This window comes from Mytilus galloprovincialis, chromosome 4 (assembly GCF_965363235.1).
Source record: "Mytilus galloprovincialis chromosome 4, xbMytGall1.hap1.1, whole genome shotgun sequence".
NCBI classification, from domain to species: Eukaryota; Metazoa; Mollusca; class Bivalvia; order Mytilida; family Mytilidae; genus Mytilus; species Mytilus galloprovincialis.
The window spans coordinates 89,265,383-89,289,094 of NC_134841.1; the positions used below are offsets into that span (position 1 = coordinate 89,265,383).

The following is a 23,712-nucleotide window of genomic DNA, read 5'->3' on the forward strand; positions in this document are numbered from 1 at the left end:
GTTTATTTTTTTTTTAGACATGATTAAATGTACAGTAAATTTAGAGATTATTGCTTACATTTATTATACCCCCGCTTTGAAAAAGGGGGGTATACTGTTTTACCTCTGTCTGTCCGTCAGTCCATCCATCAGTCCCTCCGTCCCATGAATATTCTTCATCACATTTTTCTCACTGCTTTACCGTGTGATGTGTTTACAGATTCATCACAAGACAACTTCCTGTTTACTGAACACTTGTACAATTTTACACATAATAGCCAAGTGCAAAATTTTCGTCACATTTTTCTCAGGAACCACAATACATGTACAAGGATTTCTGAAATTTGGTTTCAGGGATTATATAAGGCAGCTATACCGTGTGATGTGTTTTTACAGATTCATCACAAGACAACTTCCTGTTTACTGAACACTTGTATGATTTTACACATGACAGCCAAGTGCAAAATTTTCGTCACATTTTTCTCAGGAACCACAATACAAGAATTTCTGAAATTTGGTTTCAGGGTTTATATAAGTCAGCTATACCGTGTGATGTGTTTACAGATTCACCACTCAACAACTTCCTGTTTACCGAACACTTGTATGATTTTACGCTATTTAATATTATTCACTTGCGGCAGGGGTTGATCAGTAAGCAGTAGCTTGCAGTCTCGCTTGTTTTTGCAAAATTTGTCATTTTAGATAAAAATGCGGATTTTAATTTTTGCGATATTGAGAAAACTCCTGTTTAATTCATAGAAATAAAATTAAAATGTGGGTTTAAATTATTGTAACCCTGTGGCATTTTTCGCAATAATGAAAACATTGCAATAATTTCTGAATTTACAGTATACTAGCTTTATTTATTTTAGTGTTCTTTTAGACATGGTTTAATGTTTACTTGGGTTTTTTTAAGTGTTCTTTTAGAATTGATTGGATATTTACTGTTTTTATTTTCAGTGTTCTATTAGACATGATTGGATGTGTACTGTTCCAGACACGTATCTGCAACAAGGAACAAATAGTGTCAACAATGTCCAGGGACTCTTGGTCTATGATAGGACAAAATATATCATTGTTTGATCCAATCACATGTTTTGGTTTGTATATCTATTTATTCATATATTGATTTTGAAATCAAGTTATACTATCGTAAACATTTATTGTGCACTTTGTTTCCCTTTTGTTTATGTCCACCTATTGTATTTTGTATACCAGTGCTTGATATAGAAATAAGATTTAATGTAAAACCCTTTAACATTTTATAAACAGAAATTATTTTTATTGTATAGCAATATAATATTTCCAACAGAAAGTAACCAAAAGTTAGCGTGCAATAAATTCTAATATTGCACTAGTGCAATAAATCATCAAAATTCATGACGTCATCAACGACAAAATCTTAGTTTAAACCATTTTTTACTTTCAAATATTATATTGCTATACAATAAAAGGGTTATTGCATGAATATTGGGAAATATTGTCCCTCGTAGAACATATATTGCACTCGCAAGCTCGTGTAATATAAAATTCTACTCGGGACAATATTCCCCAATATTCATGCAATAACCCTATAATATTACATGCACCGATATAGAACAGAAAATAAAGGATTAATAAGAAAAAGCAAGTGAGACAGTTTCAGTTATATTGATGAAGGATATTCTGTATGCACACCAACTATCTTCAATACATGGATGAAATTAAAAAAAAATAACAAGATTTATAACATAAGAATAAAAGCTGCTTTTGTCTTATTTGATATTTTTTTTATTTATGTTAATTTTACTGTGCTTATCCTAAAGGTTTTGCCCTTTAACAACACCAATTGCTGAAAAGTTTTACCAAAATTTGTAGTTTAAATTCATCTATACAAACTGATCAACTGATAAAACTAAATAGCTAGTGAAATGTTGTTTAAAAATCATTGGGGATAAGCACTGTACTTTGAAGGTTTTTTCTACTTTGTTATAGGTCCAGGAAATGAAGTTGTACTGCCGACCATTGTTCCACTGAATGTGACCTTGATGCCGTGTGTTCATCCTGATGTAGTTCACTACATTCTAAACTATGACTGTTATTACTATGGGTTACAGAAACAAATGCAGGGAGATTCTAAACTTGATAGCTGCAGGTAGGGTTAAATAATGGACAAAAGGATTTTCTCTAATCAAGTTTTAAAAAGAACTGTGCAAACCAAGCCTTGTTGGGACGTAAGATTTTATTTAGAGATTTGTTTGGTTGACAAAAGCAAATAAAATCAAAATTTTCTAGAATAGATGAAAAAACAAAACCATCAATAGCTATACTTGTAAATAGTTATCCTCTCTTGAGCAATAATTGATAGCCAAGATTCTGGCTCCTTGGTGCCTGTAGCTAGATAATATGGCATTTTCAGTTTAAATCCTATTGCCTTATTTATTGTTTTAATTGCTTATTTGGCAATGATAAAAAGGATGAGATTTCTATTTCAAATAATAATGTTGTACATGTGCATTACATATAATTTAATGTAATTGCAATTTATTTCTTTTTTGATCACTTTTCATGCATCACAATTTCACTAATTATCACAATACATTTTTGGACATATCTTATTTTTAGATTATTATCTTACATTTGATTTTTTTTTTTTTTTTAGAATGTATTGGTTCTCTTCAGCTTGTCTCTATGGAACTTTACAGACAAAGAAAGATCTATTAGGACAATGTTCTTTGGAAGAAGTAAATGGTGTTCTAACTAAATATGAAGATGAATTATTTAAAGTTTCCCCAGATAATGTAACTATGTCGGAATGTCTTGGTGAGTTTTTTATTTATTTATTTAAGAATGTCTATAATATTTTTTTCTGTCTATGAAGAAATAACATAAAAATTTTTTTTATGTTATTTTGAATAGACAGAAAAAATATTACAGTCATTGCTTATAATTTAATTCTAAATCCCATTTTAAACTGGAGTAAAGCATGAAAAAACGTTGATGACGTCACGGTCACATGACTGAATTATGTCTATGAGGTGATAAATAAAACAATGTTTGCCAATCAGATGACGTGTTACATCCAAAATTCAATTATTAAATTTTATTCATCATTATAGCTTTAGCAATAATTTTTTGTATATCTGCAGAATAATGAATGGACATTTTGATAGAATGATAATACTTTTAACTAGGGCTTCCAAAACGGTCATATATTCCGGACATTTGTATAATGTCCGGTAAAAGACTGGCTGGGCAAAGCATGAAACGGTCATATACTTTTAAGTTTTCAAGGCTTTTTCGGTCATTTTAACATAATTCTTGATCTTTTTCACCCAACCTTATGCCTTTGACATCAACACATTTCCAGTCATAAATGTGACATGATGATTAATTACTATCAAAACAACACCTACTTCAATACTTTCTAATTTTAATCAAGGCTAATTAGTAGTTGGACAGCTGAAATCTACCTGTTCAGGTGACAGGTGAACTATTTTCAGTACCGGACATCGTATAAATTGATAGGTTTATTTGCAATTATTTTCTTACATTTCAGCAGTTTTTATCTAATTGATTTAGTCCAAAAGATTAAAATTATAAGAAATTAGTTTATCAACATGATTTGATGAAAAATTTAAAAAGGTTTTAAATGAAAAATCGTCAGAACTAGAACACGTGTGCGCATGTGCACAGGTGGGAAATTTAATTATGCATCCTACATTTCTTAAAAAATGCTAAAATTATCATTGATACCTATATCTAACGTTCATTTCAAGTATTTTGTTGAAAAAATAACGTGGAAAGAGCTTGTTCACTCAGTCGTGCTTTGGAAACGTACACAGATTTTACATATCCGTTTATGGTCCATGTTTTACCATTGTCAAGTCAACATCCGGTTAAAAAAATGTGATTTTAAAAACAAAAGTAAAGTTTTTGACAATGTCATTTTGCACAAATAAAGAGTTTAAGGCAGATATGAGCACGCTGGTGTGCACACTTTGAATGATGCACTGCCAATTTAACCATTTACATCGGAACATCAAATTCATATCATATCAAAGTAAAGTTTAAAATCTTTTTTTTTTTTAATGTAATGTCAATCATTGGAATGGCCATCTGATTACCATACTTGCCTTTTGTGGCTAAGTCTTAAGGGATTAAAATCGGGATCAGATAGATAGAAAATGATAATGCGAGTGAAGCATCCTTGTATTATGAACACATTCTTGTTCTTTTTTTCAGGTTTATACAAGTCAGCAGATAAGTGTACCAGAGCAATGTATAGTGACGATGTCTTCACAATAGTCCAGACCTGTTATGGGACTGCTGTGTCAAACAGAATATCTGCTCAAATGTTTGGTATAATAGATCTATCTGATTACCCATGTCTGTAAGTATGCAACAAAAACATTTACATATAACCTTGGTTATCAGGCCCATGGTTAAATAGCTGTTAATTAATTGTATTGCACCTTGTCAGTTTTGGTTGAATCCTACATTAGAATTTTTATATACTTTTAGGTATAAACAAGTTTACTATAAACTTTCTGTACCAATAGAACAGCAGAGCTTTCCCTATGTAAACTTTGATTTCTACATGTGGTGTCGGGTGTGATTTGTCATAGAATATGTATATTTAAGTTCATTTAAGTTTTCTTAGTTATGTTACAAAGGATAAAAGATGGATTTATTTCATAATATATTATCGCACAGCGGGTAAATTATCACGTTGTGATTGGTTTAACGCCGTCACATGATGACCCCCTATGAGACCGTATGGGGTTAGTAAATTTCATAGGGGGTTCATGAAGCGTTAATGGCGACGTTATCTATTAATGTTGTTGTGTTTCATTGTTTATTTTTCAACAAAACGCAGCAGAAAAAGTCTAGCGAGCGATAAATTTGTTATACCCTCTATGGATCCGTAGGGGGTTAGTAGCAAACCATATAACTTATAATATATCTGCTTTGACATGTTTGATATTTGACCTTGATAAGGTTAGTTAGTCCATTATCCAATGTACATATTCGATATACAAAGTTATCTTAGGTTAATAAAAAAACGAAACAGAATGTCATGTTGACCTCATATGAGTTATAGTTCCTGTTTTATTCAGTATTTACCAAGAGATGTCAGAATGTTTATACAGACCAATTAAAGAATATCAACTGTGCCAAGCTAATGAGACAGAGGTGATAGAAGATCACATGATCTGGCTTACTAATGGTTTAAATGACATTATGACTATAGCAATGGGATCTCCACTTGATGAGAGAAAGACAGTAGAGACATGTATAGGTAAATTATTTGATAATTGTAAACTATTTCAGGGATTTGACTGTAGATATGTGTATAGGTAAATTAAATGATATTTGTATAGGCAAATTATATGATATTTATGGAACGCGTAAAGCACATTAATAGATAATCACAGTTTATCGGCGACAATGATAGATTATCGGTCGACCATTATAGATGTACGGCGTAAAGTATACTTTACGGTCGACCATCATAGATGGTCTAATTAATGTGACTCGCGCGCAGACAATGATAGTTACTTCTTTGATAATGCATTTACAGTCGACAAGGTGAATTGTTTCGACAATGATAGTTAACCTCGACCAAGTGAATTAAAACACAAGTCGTAAATTCAATAATTTTAGATAAAACCGGAAATGCTAGCCAATTGTAAAATCGATTTTGATTGGCGGTCAACTTTTTTCTTTGGAAGTTTATTCCTTGAAGTTAATTCCTTAAAGCAAAAGTTACCCTTTCTAAAACATGTTCAACAGGTGTTTTAAAAAATAAATTTCGGACTTCACATCCTTGTATTAACTATGATGGTAAAGTGCATCGGACTATTCGTGCAACAGAATGGACACAAGAGGAACATAGTTTCCAATTTTCAATCCTCGAATATTGAAGCTTCTTGTAAAATTTAAAAGTTCCACACATAAATAAAGTTTTGTTTTCTCTATCGTTTACAAAGTAAAATACCTTTTATTATCATATACATGTATATTTGTATTTTTTCTCTAAAAGGTTTGATTTTTACAGGTAAATGCATATTACAGGTGGCTAGATGATCACATGTTTACCTGTAATATTGCTAAGAGGTGTCAGAAGTTAAATTTCTATAACAACTGGCCCCAATAAACGTTGACATAACAGGGAAAAAGTTTTTTTTTAAGAATTTTATAATCAATAAATTAATTCGAGACTGTTTAACAGTAAGAAACAAATTTTCAACATTCATAAACAAGAAATCTTTAAAGATTTATGCTCTATATGGTTCTTTTTTTGTGTGTAATTATTTGGGTTGTTCTTTTGTTCAGAAATCTATATATCATTTCATATAATAATATTTTATGAAGTTAGTGTGTCTTAACACTGATTAGGACTCCTAAGTGCACTAAAAACTTATAATATGACACTCTTGACAAGAAGGAGTACTATTAAATGTAAAAAAAAATCATGTTATGTTAGAAATTGATATTTAATGCATAAACTCAAAATAATAAAATAAACAGAATAACAAATAAATGAAGTATTTAACAATGTTAATCTTGCCGGTTTTTCTTTGATTTTACCGAAAATCGATGAACCGCAAGATATGGGTCAAATTACATATCTGATTACTCTATTATCTTTAAAAAAATGAAAATTTTAAACTTATTTGCATAAGAAAATATCTCAGACATTATATATGTTTAACATAGAAAATACTTTAAGATTCCGTGATTATTATTTTTAATAAGACATCTATAGATAAAAGCTTAAGTGTACCTTGGTGAATTCAATGTTGTGATGTCATAGCAGATCTTAGAATACAGAAAGTTGTTACTTATAACGATATGTTTATGAATTGACAAAAAAAAATTTGTCCCGGGTAACCGCCCTCCCCCTCTATGATTTGTTATTGCCGAAGTGGGAGGCTAAAGTTTAAAAAAAAAAACGCGACCTAACAGACTACAGAACAGCAGACAGTGGATACAACATTTGATATGTTTTAAAGACACAGTTGGACACAAAATGATTGCACTGGGTAATTTCAACTATCACATGATGCCCTATGAATTAATTGACATACTTGAGCTCGTCTTAGGAATATATTCTCAGTGAACAAAAACGAATTCAGTAAATGTTTACTATAAAAACAGACAACAGACTTGCTGTCTTGAATACAATTGTGGCTTGTATTGTTTAATTCATTTTTAAAGCAACATTTGATCGATTGTTGGTATGTGTTTTCTCATTTTTACGGCTGTAATTTGTTTTCAGCTATGCCAAATTAGTGGAGATAACTCAGATAAAGTATTTTTACAATTATAGAAATGACCTATTTTAATATGTAGCATTTGATTTTTTTTTTGGGGGTGGGGGGTGCTATGGATTTTTTTTGTGAAAAAAGTTTGTTTCCAGGTTTTGGAGAAAAAAAATATTTGTTTTTGACCCTGAGAAAAAAAAGTGTTTGTTTCATCCTCAGCTGCCACTATATGTAATTCTAAAATTGAAAGAAAAAAATTGTTTTCGTCTTTTCGCCAAAAAAAAGTTTGTCCAGAAAAAAAAATCCTTGCCCCCTCCCCCGAAATTCAAATCTGCCTAAGAGCTATATACCGTAATTTTGATTACTTTTTTCTCAGTAAATTTTTAAATAGATATAGAATTAATGAGTGCAATTTAGAAAAAAGGAAAATTCATTTACATTCTTCAAAAATGAATAATAAAAAAAATAAGTATTAAAGGTTATTTTCCAATATTCCCGTTGTTTGTGCATGACTCTTCGATAACTAAAAAGAAGAACCAGACTTTCATAAAAAAAATTAAGAAGATGTAGTATGATCGCCAATGATTCAACTCCAAAATAGACCAAATGACACAGAAATTAACAACTGTATGTTACCATATGGCCTTCAATAAGGAGCAAAGTCCATACCGCATAGCTATAAAAGGCCCCAAAATGACAAATGTAAAAACAATTTATGCACGGAATCATGAAAACAAATATGTTTTACAGCAACAAACGACAACCACTGAATGGATCCTGACTTGGGACAGGCACATATAGAATGTGGTGGGTTAAAACTTATTCGAAGACACTAACCCTCCTAATATCCTGTGACAGTGATAAAACAGTACAACATAAGAATAAACTATTAAATTTAGTGGAAAAAAGCTTATACATGTATCATCAGTTGGGTACAAACAAAAATACATCTAACAAACCAAAAAACACAGAGTGCTATGACTATAGGATATTAATCAAGTGACTGCTATGATTGTAGGTTATTCTTCACGTAACTGCTTTGACTAAAGAATATTCATGATATTCATCAAGTAACTGTTTCTACTATATGATTTAAATCAAAGTAATTGTTATGATTAAAGGTTACTTATTAAGTACATGCTATGACTATAGGTTATTCATCAAGTGTCTGCTATGACTATAGGTTACTATAGAATATTCGTCATTAAACTGCTATGACACTACGATATTCATCAAGTACCTACTTTGACAATAGGATATTCATAAAGTACCTGCTATGACAATATTATATTTCTTGTGAAACTGCTATCACAATAGGATATTCATTAAGTAACTGCAATGATTGCAGGATATTCATCAAGCAATTGCTATGACGATAGAACATTCAAAAAGAACCTGTTATGACTATATGATAATCAACAAGTAACTGCTTTGCCTATATGATATTCGTCAAGTAACTCCTATGACAATTTGATATTCAACAAGTACCTGCTTTGAGTTAGTATATGATATTTATCAAGTACATGATATAGCAATAGGATATTCATCATGAACTGCTTTGACTATAGGATATTCATCAAGTAACTGCTTTGACAATAAAATATTCATCAAGTACATGCTTTGCCAATATGATATCCATCAAGTAACTGCTACGACTATAGGATATTCATCAAGTACATGCTTTGGCAATAGGATATCTTTCAAGTAACTGCTATGACTATATGATAAACTTCAAGTACCTGCTATGACAATAGGATATTCATCAAGGAACTATTATGACGATCGGATATTTACCAAGTCCCTGCTTTGACTATAGAATATTTATTAATTCCCTTATTTGAATATAGAATATTCAACACGTAACTGCTATGACAATAGAATGTTCTATCAAGTACATGCTATGACAATAGGATATCCATCAAATAACTGCTATGACTATAGCATATTCATCAAGTACCTGCTATGACAATAGAATATTCATCAATTCCCTTATTTAAAATATAGGATATTCAACAAGTAACTGCTATGACAATATGATATTCATCAAGTACATGCTATGACAATAGGATATCCATCAAGTAACTGCTACGACTATAGGATATTCATCAAGTACATGCTTTGGCAATAGGATTTCTTTCAAGTAACTGCTATGACTATATGATAATCTTCAAGTACCTGCTATGACAATAGGATATTCATCAAGGAACTATTATGACGATCGGATATTTACCAAGTCCCTGCTTTGACTATAGAATATTTATTAATTCCCTTATTTGAATATAGAATATTCAACACGTAACTGCTATGACAATAGAATATTCTATCAAGTACATGCTATGACAATAGGATATCCATCAAATAACTGCTATGACTATAGCATATTCATCAAGTACCTGATATGACAATATTATATTCATCAAGTAACTGCTATGACTATAGGATATTCATCCATTCTCGTATTTGAATGTAGGATATTCAACAAGAAGCTGCTATGACTATAAGATATTTATCTAGTAACTTCTATGACAATAGGATATTCATCAAGATCTTGATATGACAATATGATATTCCTCAAGTAACTGCTATGACTATAGGATATTCATCCTTTCTCGTATTTGAATGTAAGAGATTCAAAAAGCACCTGCTTTGACTAAAGGATATTCATCAATTCCCTAATTTGAATGTAGGATATCCAACAAGTAGCTGCTAAGAATATAGGATATCCATCCAGTACCTGCTATGACTAAAGGGTATTCATCAAGTTACTGCTATGACAATATGATGTTGAACAAGTACCTGCTTTGACTATAGAATATTCTTCATTAAACTGCTATGACAGTATGATATTCATCAAGTACCTATTTTGACTATAGGATATTCATAAAGTACCTACTATGACAAAAAGATATTTCTCAAGTAACTGCTATCTTAATAGGACTTTCATCAAGTAACTGCTATGATTGCAGGATATTCATCAAGTATCTGCTATGACTGCAGATTATTCATCCAGCATCTGCGATGACAATAGGATATCTTCAAGTAACTGATATGACTATAGGATATTCATCATGTACCTGCTTCGACTATACGATATATATCAATTTTCTTATTTCAATGTAGGATATCCAACAAGTAGTTGCTATGACCATCGGATATCCATCCAGTACCTGTTATGACTATAGGTTATTCAAGAAGTACCTGCTTTGACTATAGAATATTCGTCATTAAACTGCTATGACAGTATGATATTCATCAAGTACCTACTTTGACAATAGGATATTCATAAAGTACCTGCTATGACAATATTATATTTCTCAAGTAACTGCTATCACAATAGGATATTCATTAAGTAACTGCAATGATTGCAGGATATTCATCAAGTAACTGCTATGACAATAGAACATTAAAAAAGAACCTGTTATAACTATATGATAATCAACAAGCAACTGCTTTGCCTATATGATATTCGTCAAGTTACTCCTATGACAATATGATGTTGAACAAGTACCTGCTTTGACTATAGAATATTCTTCATTAAACTGACATGACAGTATGATATTCATCAAGTAACTGCTATGACTATAGGATATTCATCCTTTCTCGCATTTGAATGTAGGAAATTCAAAAAGCACCTGCTTTGACTAAAGGATATTCATCAATTCTCTAATTTGAATGTAGGATATCCAACAAGTAGCTGCAAAGAATATAGGATATCCATCCAGTACCTGCTATGACTAAAGGGTATTCATCAAGTTACTGCTATGACAATATGATGTTGAACAAGTACCTGCTTTGACTATAGAATATTCTTCATTAAACTGCTATGACAGTATGATATTCATCAAGTACCTACTTTGACTATAGGATATTCATAAAGTACCTACTATGACAAAAAGATATTTCTCAAGTAACTGCTATCTTAATAGGACTTTCATCAAGTAACTGCTATGATTGCAGAATATTCATCAAGTAACTGCTATGACTGCAGATTATTCATCCAGCATCTGCGATGACAATAGGATATCTTCAAGTAACTGATATGACTATAGGATATTCATCATGTACCTGCTTCGACTACGATATTCATCAATTTTCTTATTTTAATGTAGGATATCCAACAAGTAGTTGCTATGACTATCGGATATCCATCCAGTACATGTTATGACTATAGGTTATTCAACAAGTACCTGCTTTGACTATAGAATATTCGTCATTAAACTGCTATGACAGTATGATATTCATCAAGTACCTACTTTGACAATAGGATATTCATAAAGTACCTGCTATGGCAATATTATATTCTCAAGTAACTGCTATCACAATAGGATATTCATTAAGTAACTGCAATGATTGCAAGATATTCATCAAGTAACTGCTATGACAATAGAACATTAAAAAAGAACCTGTTATAACTATATGATAATCAACAAGCAACTGCTTTGCCTATATGATATTCGTCAAGTTACTCCTATGACAATATGATATTCAACAAATACCTGCTTTGAGTGAGTATATGATATTTATCAAGTACCTGATATAGCAATAGGATATGCATCATGAACTGCTTTGACTATAGGATATTTATCAAATAACTGCTTTGACAATATAATATTCATCAAGTATATGCTTTGCCAATATGATATCCATCAAGTAACTGCTATGACTATAGGATAGTCATCAAGTACCTGCTATGACAATAGGATATTCATCAAGGAACTACTATGACGATCGGATATTCACGAAGTCCCTGCTTTGACTATAGGATATTCATCAATTCCCTTATTTGAATATAGGATATTCAACAAGTAACTGCTATGGCAATAGGATATTCATCAAGTACATGCTTTGACAATAGTATCCATCAAGTAACTGCTATGACTATATGATAATCATCAAGTACATGATATGATAATATGATATTCAACAAGTACCTGCTTTGAGTTAGTATATGATATTTATCAATTACCTGATATAGCAATAGGATATTTATCATGAACTTCTTTGACTATAGGATATTCATCAAGTAACTGCTTTGACAATATAATATTCATCAAGTACATGTTTTGGCAAAAGAATATCCATCAAGTAACTTCTATGACTATAGGATAGTCTTCAAGTACCTGCATGTTTTGACAAAAGGATATCCATCAAGTAACTTCTATGACTGTATGATAGTCATCAAGTACCTGCTATGACAATAGGATATTCATCAAGGAACTACTATGACGATCGGATATTCACAAAGTCCCTGCTTTGACTATAGGATATTCATCAATTCCCTTATTTGAATATAGGATATTCAACAAGTAACTGCTTTGAGTTAGTATATGATATTTATCAATTACCTGATATAGCAATAGGATATTCATCATGAACTTCTTTGACTATAGGATATTCATCAAGTAACTGCTTTGACAATAGTATCCATCAAGTAACTGCTATGACTATATGATATTCATCAAGTACATGATATGATAATATGATATTCAACAAGTACCTGCTTTGAGTTAGTATATGATATTTATCAATTACCTGATATAGCAATAGGATATTCATCAAGAACTGCTTTGACTATAGGATATTCATCAAGTCCCTGCTTTGACTAAAGGATATTCATCAATTCCCTTATTTGAATATAGCATATTCAACAAGTAACTGCTATCACAAAAGGATATTCATTAAGTACATGCTTTGACAATAGGATATCCATCAAGTAACTGCTATGACTATAGGATATTCATCAAGTACCTGATATGATAATAGGATATTCATTAAGGATCTTCTATGACTATGATATATTCACCAATTCCCTTATTTGAAGATAAGGTATTCAACAAGTAACCTGCTATGACAATAGGATGTTCATCAAGGAACTACTATGACTATCGGATATTCACCAAGTTCCTGCTTTGACTAAATGATATTCATCAATTCCCTTATTTGAATATAGCATATTCAACAAGTAACTGCTATCACATTAGGATATTCATTAAGAACATGCTTTGACAATAGGATATCCATCAAGTAACTGCTATGACTATAGGACATTCATCAAGTACCTGATATTATAATAGGATATTCATTAAGGATCTTCTATGACTATCAGATATGCACCAATTCCCTTATTTGAATATAGGGTATTCAACAAGAAACTGCTATGACAATAGGATATTCATCAAATACATGCTATGACAATAGGATATCCATCAAGTAACTGCTATGACTATAGGATATTCATCAAAGATCTGGTATGATTATAGGATATTCATTAAGGATCTTCTATGACTATCAGATATTCACCAATTCCCTTATTTGAATATAGGGTATTCAAGAAGTAACTGCTATGACAATAGGATATACATCAAATACATGCTATGACAATAGGATATTCATCAAATACATGCTATGACAATAGGATATCCATCAAGTAACTGCTATGACTATAGTATAGTCATCAATTATATTCACCAATTCCCTTATTTGAATATAGGGTATTCAACAAGTAACCTGCTATGACAATAGGATATTCATCAAGGAACTACTATGACTATCGGATATTCACCAAGTTCCTGCTTTGACTAAAGGATATTCATCAATTCCCTTATTTGAATATAGCATATTCAACAAGTAACTGCTATCACAATAGGATATTCATTAAGTACATGCTTTAACAATAGGATATCCATCAATTAACTGCTATGACTATAGGATATTCATCAAGGAACTACAATGACTATCGGAAATTCACCAAATCCCTGCTTTGACTACAGGATATTCATGAATTCCCTTTTTGAATATACCATATTCAACAAGTAACTGCTATCACAAAAGGATATTCATTAAGTTCATGATTGACAATAGGATATCCATCAAGTAACTGCTATGACTATAGGATATTCATCAAGTACCTGATATGATAATAGGATATTCATTAAGGATCTTTTATGACTATCATATATTCACCAATTCCCTTATTTGAAATAGGGTATTCAACAAGTAACCTGCTATGACAATAGGATATTCATCAAGGAACTACTATGACTATCGGATATTCACCAAGTTCCTGCTTTGACTAAAGGATTTTCATCAATTCCCTTTTTTGAATATAGTATATTCAACAAGTAACTGCTATCACAATAGGATATTCATTAAGTACATGCTTTGACAATAGGATATTCATCAAGTAACTGCTATGACTATAGGTTATTCATCAAGTACCTGATATGATTATAGGATATTCATTAAGGATCTTCTATGACTATCAGATATTCACCAATTCCCTTATTTGAATATAGGGTATTCAACAAGAAACTGCTATGACAATAGGATATTCATCAAATACATGCTATGACAATAGGATATCCATCAAGTAACTGCTATGACTATAGGATATTCATCATTTAACTGCTATGACTATAGGGTATTCATCATTTAACTGCTATGACTATATGATATTCATGAAGTTCCTGCTATGATAATAGAATATTCATCAAGTAACTGCTTTGACTACAGGATATTCATCAAGTACCTGCTATGACTATATGATATTCATGAAGTACCTGATATGACAATATGATATTACTCAAGTAACTGCTATGACTATAGGATATTCATCCATTCTCGTATTTGAATGTAGGATATTCAACAAGAAGCTGTTATGACTATAGGATATTCATCATTTAACTGCTATGACTATAGGATATTCATCATTTAACTGCTATGACTATAGGGTATTCATCATTTAACTGCTATGACTATATGATATTCATGAAGTTCCTGCTATGATAATAGAATATTCATCAAGTAACTGCTTTGACTACAGGATATTCATCAAGTACCTGCTATGACTATATGATATTCATGAAGTACCTGATATGACAATATGATATTACTCAAGTAACTGCTATGACTATAGGATATTCATCCATTCTCGTATTTGAATGTAGGATATTCAACAAGAAGCTGTTATGACTATAAGATATTCATCATTTAACTGCTATGACTATAGGATATTCATCATTTAACTGCTATGACTATAGGGTATTCATCATTTAACTGCTATGACTATATGATATTCATGAACTTCCTGCTATGATAATAGAATATTCATCAAGTAACTGCTTTGACTACAGGATATTCATCAAGTACCTGCTATGACTATATGATATTCATGAAGTACCTGATATGACAATATGATATTACTCAAGTAACTGCTATGACTATAGGATATTCATCCATTCTCGTATTTGAATGTAGGATATTCAACAAGAAGCTGTTATGACTATAGGATATTCATCATTTAACTGCTATGACTATAGGATATTCATCATTTAACTGCTATGACTATATGATATTCATGAAGTTCCTGCTATGATAATAGAATATTCATCAAGTAACTACTTTGACTACAGGATATTCATCAAGTACCTGCTTTGACTATAGGATATTCATCAATTCTCTTATTTGAATGTATTTACATGTACATGATTTGGAGCAGATTTTATTTTGCAGGAATAAACTTGTATTTCAGAAAGAAATTTATTCATAAAATAAGAAGGATTAGCATTTTTTTTTAATAAAATAGAAATTGGATTCCAAAAAAAAGGGAGGGCTAGATGGGTTTTTGTGGGCATTGGATGATTTACAAAGATAAATTGCATGTACGCATCATGATAGATGTAAATTCTGAAGCTATAATTAGTTAATTTGTTAGTTTTTCCATTTCAGTGGCATGAAAACCCCCCAAAATACTAAGCGTAAATTTCGACGAATACTCTCGACTTACAGTGTAATGTAACATTTTGCTCACATTTTTTAAAATTTTACCCCGAACATTTTTCTGAGTAAAAGCAGTTTGAAGTGAATGTCAAAATTTGAACATGACCTTGTCCTTGACCTAATTTTCTAAGTTGGGACCCAAGGACCTTCAATAAAGCGACTCTATGTTTATACGGCTTACGGTTTATGAGTTTATATGCATATCACTTATATCAAATGCATAAGGGGAAAGAACTTTGGTGCAATCCAACTCATCATCTTGAAGATATAGCAAGCACTTTGGTAAAATAAATTTGTCGTAATTTTTTACGGTTGTGAAGGAGTAGTGGACACAAGGAAAACAGTGTTCGGGGAGATAACACTTACAATGTAAAGTGTACGGTTTAACAGGGTCAGTTTCAAAAGCGCAATAACTGTTCGATATCATATGCGAAAAAATCTAGGCGACATCTTGCGAAACCACAATACTACGTAAGAACAAAATGTGGCGGAAGAAAAACAATAAATCTCAGAACAAAACCAATAGGTCTTTCCACGGAAAAGTTTAAAGACCTAATAATCAAAACCAAATAAATGGGTCTTTCCACGGAGAGGTGGAAAGACCTAATAATCAGAACAAAATCAATAGGTCTTTCCACGGAAAGGTAGAAAGACCTAAGTAATATGATTGTCAATGAACTATGAAAGTTTTACTATTATTCTAGCAAATAACCTTATGTCATCTCCGTGCCTATATCATCGTCCTAAGAATATATGAAATATTTGCCTCTGAACGTTAATCAACCAATAATCGATAATTCATTAATATGTCAAACCATTGAAGGTAACATGGAAACTACGTACAAACTAGTATGATTGTCAATGAACCATAAAACTTATACTATTATACTACCAAACAGCCTTGTCTCTATATTATAGCCCTAAAAAAAACATGAAATATGTGCCACTAGATGTTAAGCGACCACAATCAAGATTTCATCGCTATATCATTTCAAACCTTATACAGAACATGAAAACTAGTTATAAATCAATATGACTGTCAATGAACTATGGAAGTTATACTATAATACTAGCAAACAACCTTCGGCCATCACTATATCATCGTCCTACACATACATGAAATATTTGTCACTGGCATTAAAACAATCACAATCAATAATTTGTCGTTATTTCAAGTCAAACCTTAGTTGGAAACATGGAAAATAAATACAAATTAATATGATTGTCGATGAAATATAGATGTTATACTATTATACTAGCAAATAACCTTAGGTCATCACTATATATATATATAGCTATTTCATCGTCCTAAACATACATGAAATATGTTCCACTGAACGTTAAGCAACCAACAGTCAATATTTCATCACTATTTCAAACCATTGAAGGTAACATGGAAACTAATATGATTGTCAGTGAACTATAGAAGTTATACTACTATAAAAGCAAACAACCTTATATCATCACTATACCATCATCCTACACATACATGAGATATTTGCCACTGGGTTTTAAGCAATCAACAATATATAATTCTTCGCCAATCGTATCAAACCTTAGAAGTTACCATGCAACCTGATTACAAATAATATGATTGTCAATGAGCTACCTATGGAAGTAATGCTATTATAATACAACAGATCGTTGGCGTTTTAATGGGCGGAGTTGCCTTCCTGGAAATATTTTATATTGCTATATTTGACAAAGACCATAATAATAAACAATAAAATAAAGCAATATCTTACAAAAATAATATCAAATTGCACAAAAGAACGAGAAATAATGGATTTAATATATTCAAAGAAGACGGTGAACAAAAACTATTTGAATTTAATTCCTTTACAAATTGCGAGAATTATTGGAAACAATAGCAACATGTACAAAATTTGTTTCTGAATATATTCTGTCTATAGATATTCATTGGTTATAGTTCTGCCAAATTAAAATATTTTGATTTTTTCAGATTAAGCTGTCTGCCTGTGAGGCTTACTTTCTTTTACAAATGTTTCACCGTCTATATGATTCTTTTTTGTTTCTCTTGATAAACTTTATTTAATTATGTACAATTAGATATTCACTAGACAGTATTTGTCGGCCTCTGATGAGGGTTTACCTTGGAATATTCCTGAAAGAACCCGAAACATTGCATATTAAATTCTATAGAATTAAGCAATATAAAGTACGTAGTGTCAGGTCAGAAATATTGATGCCATACCATGAATAAGTGGATTTATGGTTATTATATACACCAAACAAATAAAAAGCTACTTTCTCGGCATTTCTTTTAATTTAAAAATTAAAATCTGGTAATGATCAGTTGATATTGCAAGAAACTTTTCTGTACCGCATTTATTTGCTAAGGTTTGCTTCTTAATTACACAGTAAAATTATATGTGTCCGATTTTCCAATAATTAGTTCTGTAGCCCGAGTTGTGACTGGATTTACAGGTGTGCGATTGCGCAATTTATTACCCTCCAATTAATCACCTGAAATTAAGCTGGAGGTGAAGTTCTAAATGGATTATCACTTGGTAATTGTTTTTACAACTAAACAAATTACTTTATTTAAACAGAAGCACTGGGCAATACTATGGTATTCAATCCGGAAAAACAATATATGTCACGGTACATATATATTATATATATGTGTGTCTCTGTTAATGATAAAAAAAAAAAATGCACGATTTTTTAATATAAAATATTTGATATAAAAAAAAATATTTTGTTATATTAAAAATGATAAATGATGCATTAATATAGAAATTAGAAAGTAAATTATTCTACAACGACTTGCCATATATATGAAATTAGTACCAGTTATAACTTATTAACTTTGTCACGGTAAAATTATTATAAGTATAATAATTAATAACTGTAAACTTGCATGTAATATAATTTCGTCTCAATTTTTACAGATAAACAGTATTCTAAAATACTATTAATTGCCGGTTGTTGAGATCTAGCTAGACGATCAATTTGACTTAAACGCGTTGTCATTTGAATCGATGGATATGATTGGACAAAATTAATTAGCATTGTCGATAACCTATTGTGATTGGGTACATATGAATTGCTATCGAAAACAGGGCGTAAATGCATTTACGAATCGCCCGTTAAACTGTAATTATCCAATAATGTGGTTCCCGCGTTCCTTTATTATAGATTGTCGACTGTTAATGCATTTATGATCGATAATGATAGATTGTCGACGATAATTTCGTAAATGCATTTACAACCGTAAAGTATACTTTACGCCGTACATCTATAATGGTCGACCGATAATCTATCATTATCCCCGATAAATTGTGATTATCTCATTTATGTGGTTCCCGCGTGCCATAGATATTTGTATAGTATTTATGGGATTTTACTGTAGAGACATGTATAGGTAAATCATATGATAATTGTATAGTATTTATGGGATTTTACTGTAATGATATGTATAGGTAAATTTCATGATAATTGTAAAAGTATTTTTGTGATTTGTCTTTAAGTATTAAAAAATGAAAACAACGTTTACAATTGACACACTGCTTTTAAGGGATACAAGAGTACAATGTATATTCAAGTTCTGCATTTTGTCATGTCTTTATTTGTTTGAACAGAACCAAAATGAAAGTGTTGATATTATATTTGTACGTTTATCCTGAACTTATTAGCAATCAAGCAGAGGGTGTCTAAGGACAAAAACTAGTTTTTTGTTTTTATTGTAGCTAATGTAACAAAGACACCAGACTTTGGTCAGGACTTGTGTGACGATGGTGCAGGGTTGATTATGTCAGAAATAACTTGTTTATATTACATTAGTAATCCAGTCTGCAAGTAAGTCTGACCATATATTTAAGACACCACACTAGTATAATAGAATTCAGCAGATATTAATTAACAATCTAAGGGAAATATTGGTTAAAATATCTTCTGTTAATCTCATAATTTCATAAAAACTATAGTTGTCTTTGATTTACTCCTGCAGATACTGACCTAACTGTAAGTTAAATAAGACATGTGTGTAATTCCCTGTTTCATTTGAGGGTTTTCTGTCAAATGTATACATCTAGTATTAGTTTTTCAGTTGTATAAAAATTTCGCTTATTTTTTTCAGTTCTTTGGAGTCTGCATATATTCCTTGTTTGACTAATGGCTTGTCAAGGAAAAGGATATTTTGTTCAGCGGAAAGAATTTGGCGTAGTCTAAGTGCAGTGGGTGATTTGTTTGGAAAGTTAACCCAGGGTAGAGTGGACATTTCTAGCTGTAAGTTTATGAAGTATTACCAGTATATTACCCTATAGGCAGTAGTCTGTAGATTAATGGATATATTTCTGCTTTAAGTGCAGTGAATGATTTACTTGAGAAGGTGACCCATGTTAAACACTGTGTGTAAATTTTATAGAAAACCTTTTACTATTTGATTGTTTGCTTCATAAGGCATGTTTTGTACAAGCTACAAAAAAGTAAATATTTTACAAAAATGCCAAATACATTGATGTATATTGGAATTTGAAGTATTCAGCAAATCCCTCTGACTTAATATAATCAAACTTGTGTCATTTTCTGCACACTTTTTGTCTTACAATTATTGCTCTTTCAAAGTGAGCAGGATTTGTTTTATTTTGCTAGTGATTCATTTGATTTATTATTGGAGTTAGAAGAACTATATGAAATAACATAGGGTGATCTAATGTATTCATGTGAATAAAACTAGGAAGAGTATTTGACTTAATTATTAAGACAGAAGCTAGACCTTTTAATAAAAGTATTAATGTTAATGTTAATATCAAGTAAAGTCCAGTCCATACATTGGTATAAATACCATTACTGATTATTAGAATCCACTTCTGAGCTTTCTGGTCTGAGAAAATAAAATAGAAAATGATAAGGTTTTGACATTTGTACTAGCTAGAAGCATCTTTTATATTATATTTCCCAGAAAGCTTCAAGTTAGTATAGAATTATGTATAGAATACCTGATATTTTATTTTGAATACTTTTAATGTAAAAAGGCAATAGAGATACTGGCAGCAAACAAGGAACCTGTCCAGCTGTTGGTAACCATACTGTTGGTATCTGTGTGGAGGAATGCTCAGGAGATTATAATTGTACAGGGAACCAGAAATGTTGCTCTAATGGATGTGGTCATGTCTGTATGGATCCTGATTCCAAAAGTAAGCTAAAAAATATTAAAAAAATGTACTTAAATTTATACAGTGAATTTATTTCTTCTTCTTCTTCTTCCATATAAGAGTTGGGTTCCTTGAATGAAACGTTTAAACTCTGCGGGACTACGCATGGTGACATTACATATCTAGTCCCCTAAGGCTATATACAGTATTTACAATAAAATCAGGTTGTTACGGTTAAAATTCTGCTCCATTTATGGGGCATTATAATTTCTGGTCTGTGTGTCCGTCTGTTCATCTGTTGTACCGTTCGTTATTCGGTCTGTCTGTCCCGCTTCAGGTTAAAGTTTTTGGTCGAGGTAGTTTTGATGAAGTTGAAGTCCAATCTACTTGAAACTTAGTACACATGTTCCTTATGATATGACCTTTCAAATTCTAATACCAAATTAGAGATTTTTCCACATTTTCACGGTCCATTGAACATGGAAAATGATAGTGCGGATGGGGCATCCTGTACTTTGGACACACATTCTTGTTTTTACTTAAATCACAATATTTTTTATTTGAATTACTCAAATTACAATGAATAATAAAAATATTACTTTAATTACAGTGAGTTGAAAAAAAATTACTTAAATTACACTAAGTTCAAAATTATTATTTAAATTTTAATGAAGTCAAATTATTACATAAATTACAATGAAGTTAAAAATTATTATATAAATTTCAATGACTTTACCAGATAAATTCTCAACTAGAGTTAACAAAAATATCTATCAGACAACCTATGTACCTTTTAAAAGTGCTTTCTGTATTTTACATTAGATAGATAAAACTTTTAGTTCATATTTTCCTAAATGTTATTTCTTTTTAAAACATAAACTGTTCAGTCAACTATAGTTGCTTACCTCCCCTTCATTTGGAATTTAGTGGATTATTTTCTCATATGCAGTTATACCTCATCATTCTACTGATTTCCATGAGGTAAAATAAGTGTTTTTATATCTTTTCGGAAGACGACTCTGGCAGGTTCAACATTACCATAAGATTTGACTTAGATTGGAGGCCAGAATATAGAGAAGAAAACAGTACTTTTAGAACAACACTCACCAATGAGGTAAGATGGCAATACTTTTATTTAGATAATTCTTTATGTAGATGTACAGCCATTTCTTTTTATTTTATATGTTTCATTTAGTTTGTTCTGAGTTCTCTGTATTTTAAATCAGAATCATTCAACAGATGTTCAACTTATAGCAAGGTTTAAATAGGCTCCCATGAAGACTTTGTCAAAACCACAAAATCAAATATCCACAAAAAATGCAAGATTTCTGCAGTCCATGAAAATTGGTACATATGAAAATAAATGAATCCACAGTATATAAAAGTGTTGTATATATCAGTTCATCATTTTGTGTTGTATGAAATGTTTCCGTCTTTTCCTATAAATTTCCACTCTTCTATTAAATTACTTAAACGTTACTTAAATGTTAATTGAGTTGTTGTTTTAAATCCCAGCTGCATAACTGACTATAAGAAGTTAAGGAATGTAAGGGAGAGGGGTTGGGAGACTAATTTTGACTTTGACAGCCATTATACAGGGTATTTTTTGTGCTGGGGCATAGCAATATTTAAAAAAACATAAAAGAACTATTACATTTTTATAGATTACATTTCTTTCCTTTTCAGCTAAATAAGATAATAGCCAGCAGTGAGTTAAAAGCCTACTTGAAGTATATCAGAGTTATGGTGTTGAGGTATGTAACAACGATAACATTAAATGGATAGTTACAAATCATGTCTTCACCAAATGATGAATAATAAAACAAAACTACAGCAAAGATCTTCTGCTTTTAAATTACTGAACAGTTTGGTTTAATATAACAAATAGCCATTTTGTCAGAATTTTCAATGAGTTGCTATAGTTGGAGAGCTGCTATAGTTGGAGAGCATAATGATTACTTTTATTTAGTGTTCATGAATGACTTGGTATCATTGGTATCCTTGTTTTAACTTTGTATTAAACTACATTCCGGAGGTAAAAAGAATTCTATAGAAGAAAGATTTTAATCTAACAACAAAAAAGTATTACATAGGGTTCTCCATTAAAATCTCTAATTTTCCAGGCCAGGCAGTATCATAGCTGGCTGTGAGGCTGAGTTTGATAAGGACATAGCAGAACATAAACTTGAGATGACCTTGAAGACAAGAATAGAGGAAATCCAAGATGACCCAGAATACACCATCTTACAGAAATGGTCAAATCTGTCTGTTGAAACACTCCCAGGTAAAATATTCAAAAATAGCAAAATCCAGAAAAGTTTACAATTTTCTGAAACATAAATGCATTTAAATTCAATTATTTAGGTCCTGCTATGCCTTTAAACTTCTGAAGGTGTACAGGTTTGCCTGTACTCAAAGTAAAATTTGTGGTATAAATACAGCCATGTAAGTTGTGATGAATCTTAAGACAATACTTTGTCGTTAGTTATAAATGTAAAAAGTGAGTATGGTCTAGAGCTCATATATTTTTTTTTAAATTTCATTACTGATTGTTGGCATCATCTTCCTAGCTTACATCTGGTAGA

General features: G+C 31.0%; 1 protein-coding gene across 1 annotated transcript in view; it reads left to right on the plus strand.

Moving 5' to 3' along the window:
• The window catches only part of LOC143073779 (uncharacterized), a 206,144-nt gene that overhangs the window by 120,432 nt on the left and 62,000 nt on the right, over nt 1–23,712 (plus strand). Inside the window, exons 58-68 of the mRNA XM_076249535.1 lie at nt 940–1,079; nt 1,954–2,113; nt 2,621–2,781; nt 4,204–4,351; nt 5,079–5,260; nt 19,721–19,829; nt 20,110–20,258; nt 21,008–21,169; nt 22,141–22,241; nt 22,814–22,881; nt 23,251–23,411. Of these exons, the coding sequence (XP_076105650.1) occupies nt 940–1,079; nt 1,954–2,113; nt 2,621–2,781; nt 4,204–4,351; nt 5,079–5,260; nt 19,721–19,829; nt 20,110–20,258; nt 21,008–21,169; nt 22,141–22,241; nt 22,814–22,881; nt 23,251–23,411 (1,541 nt within the window). The remainder of the gene's footprint in view (nt 1–939; nt 1,080–1,953; nt 2,114–2,620; nt 2,782–4,203; nt 4,352–5,078; nt 5,261–19,720; nt 19,830–20,109; nt 20,259–21,007; nt 21,170–22,140; nt 22,242–22,813; nt 22,882–23,250; nt 23,412–23,712) is intronic.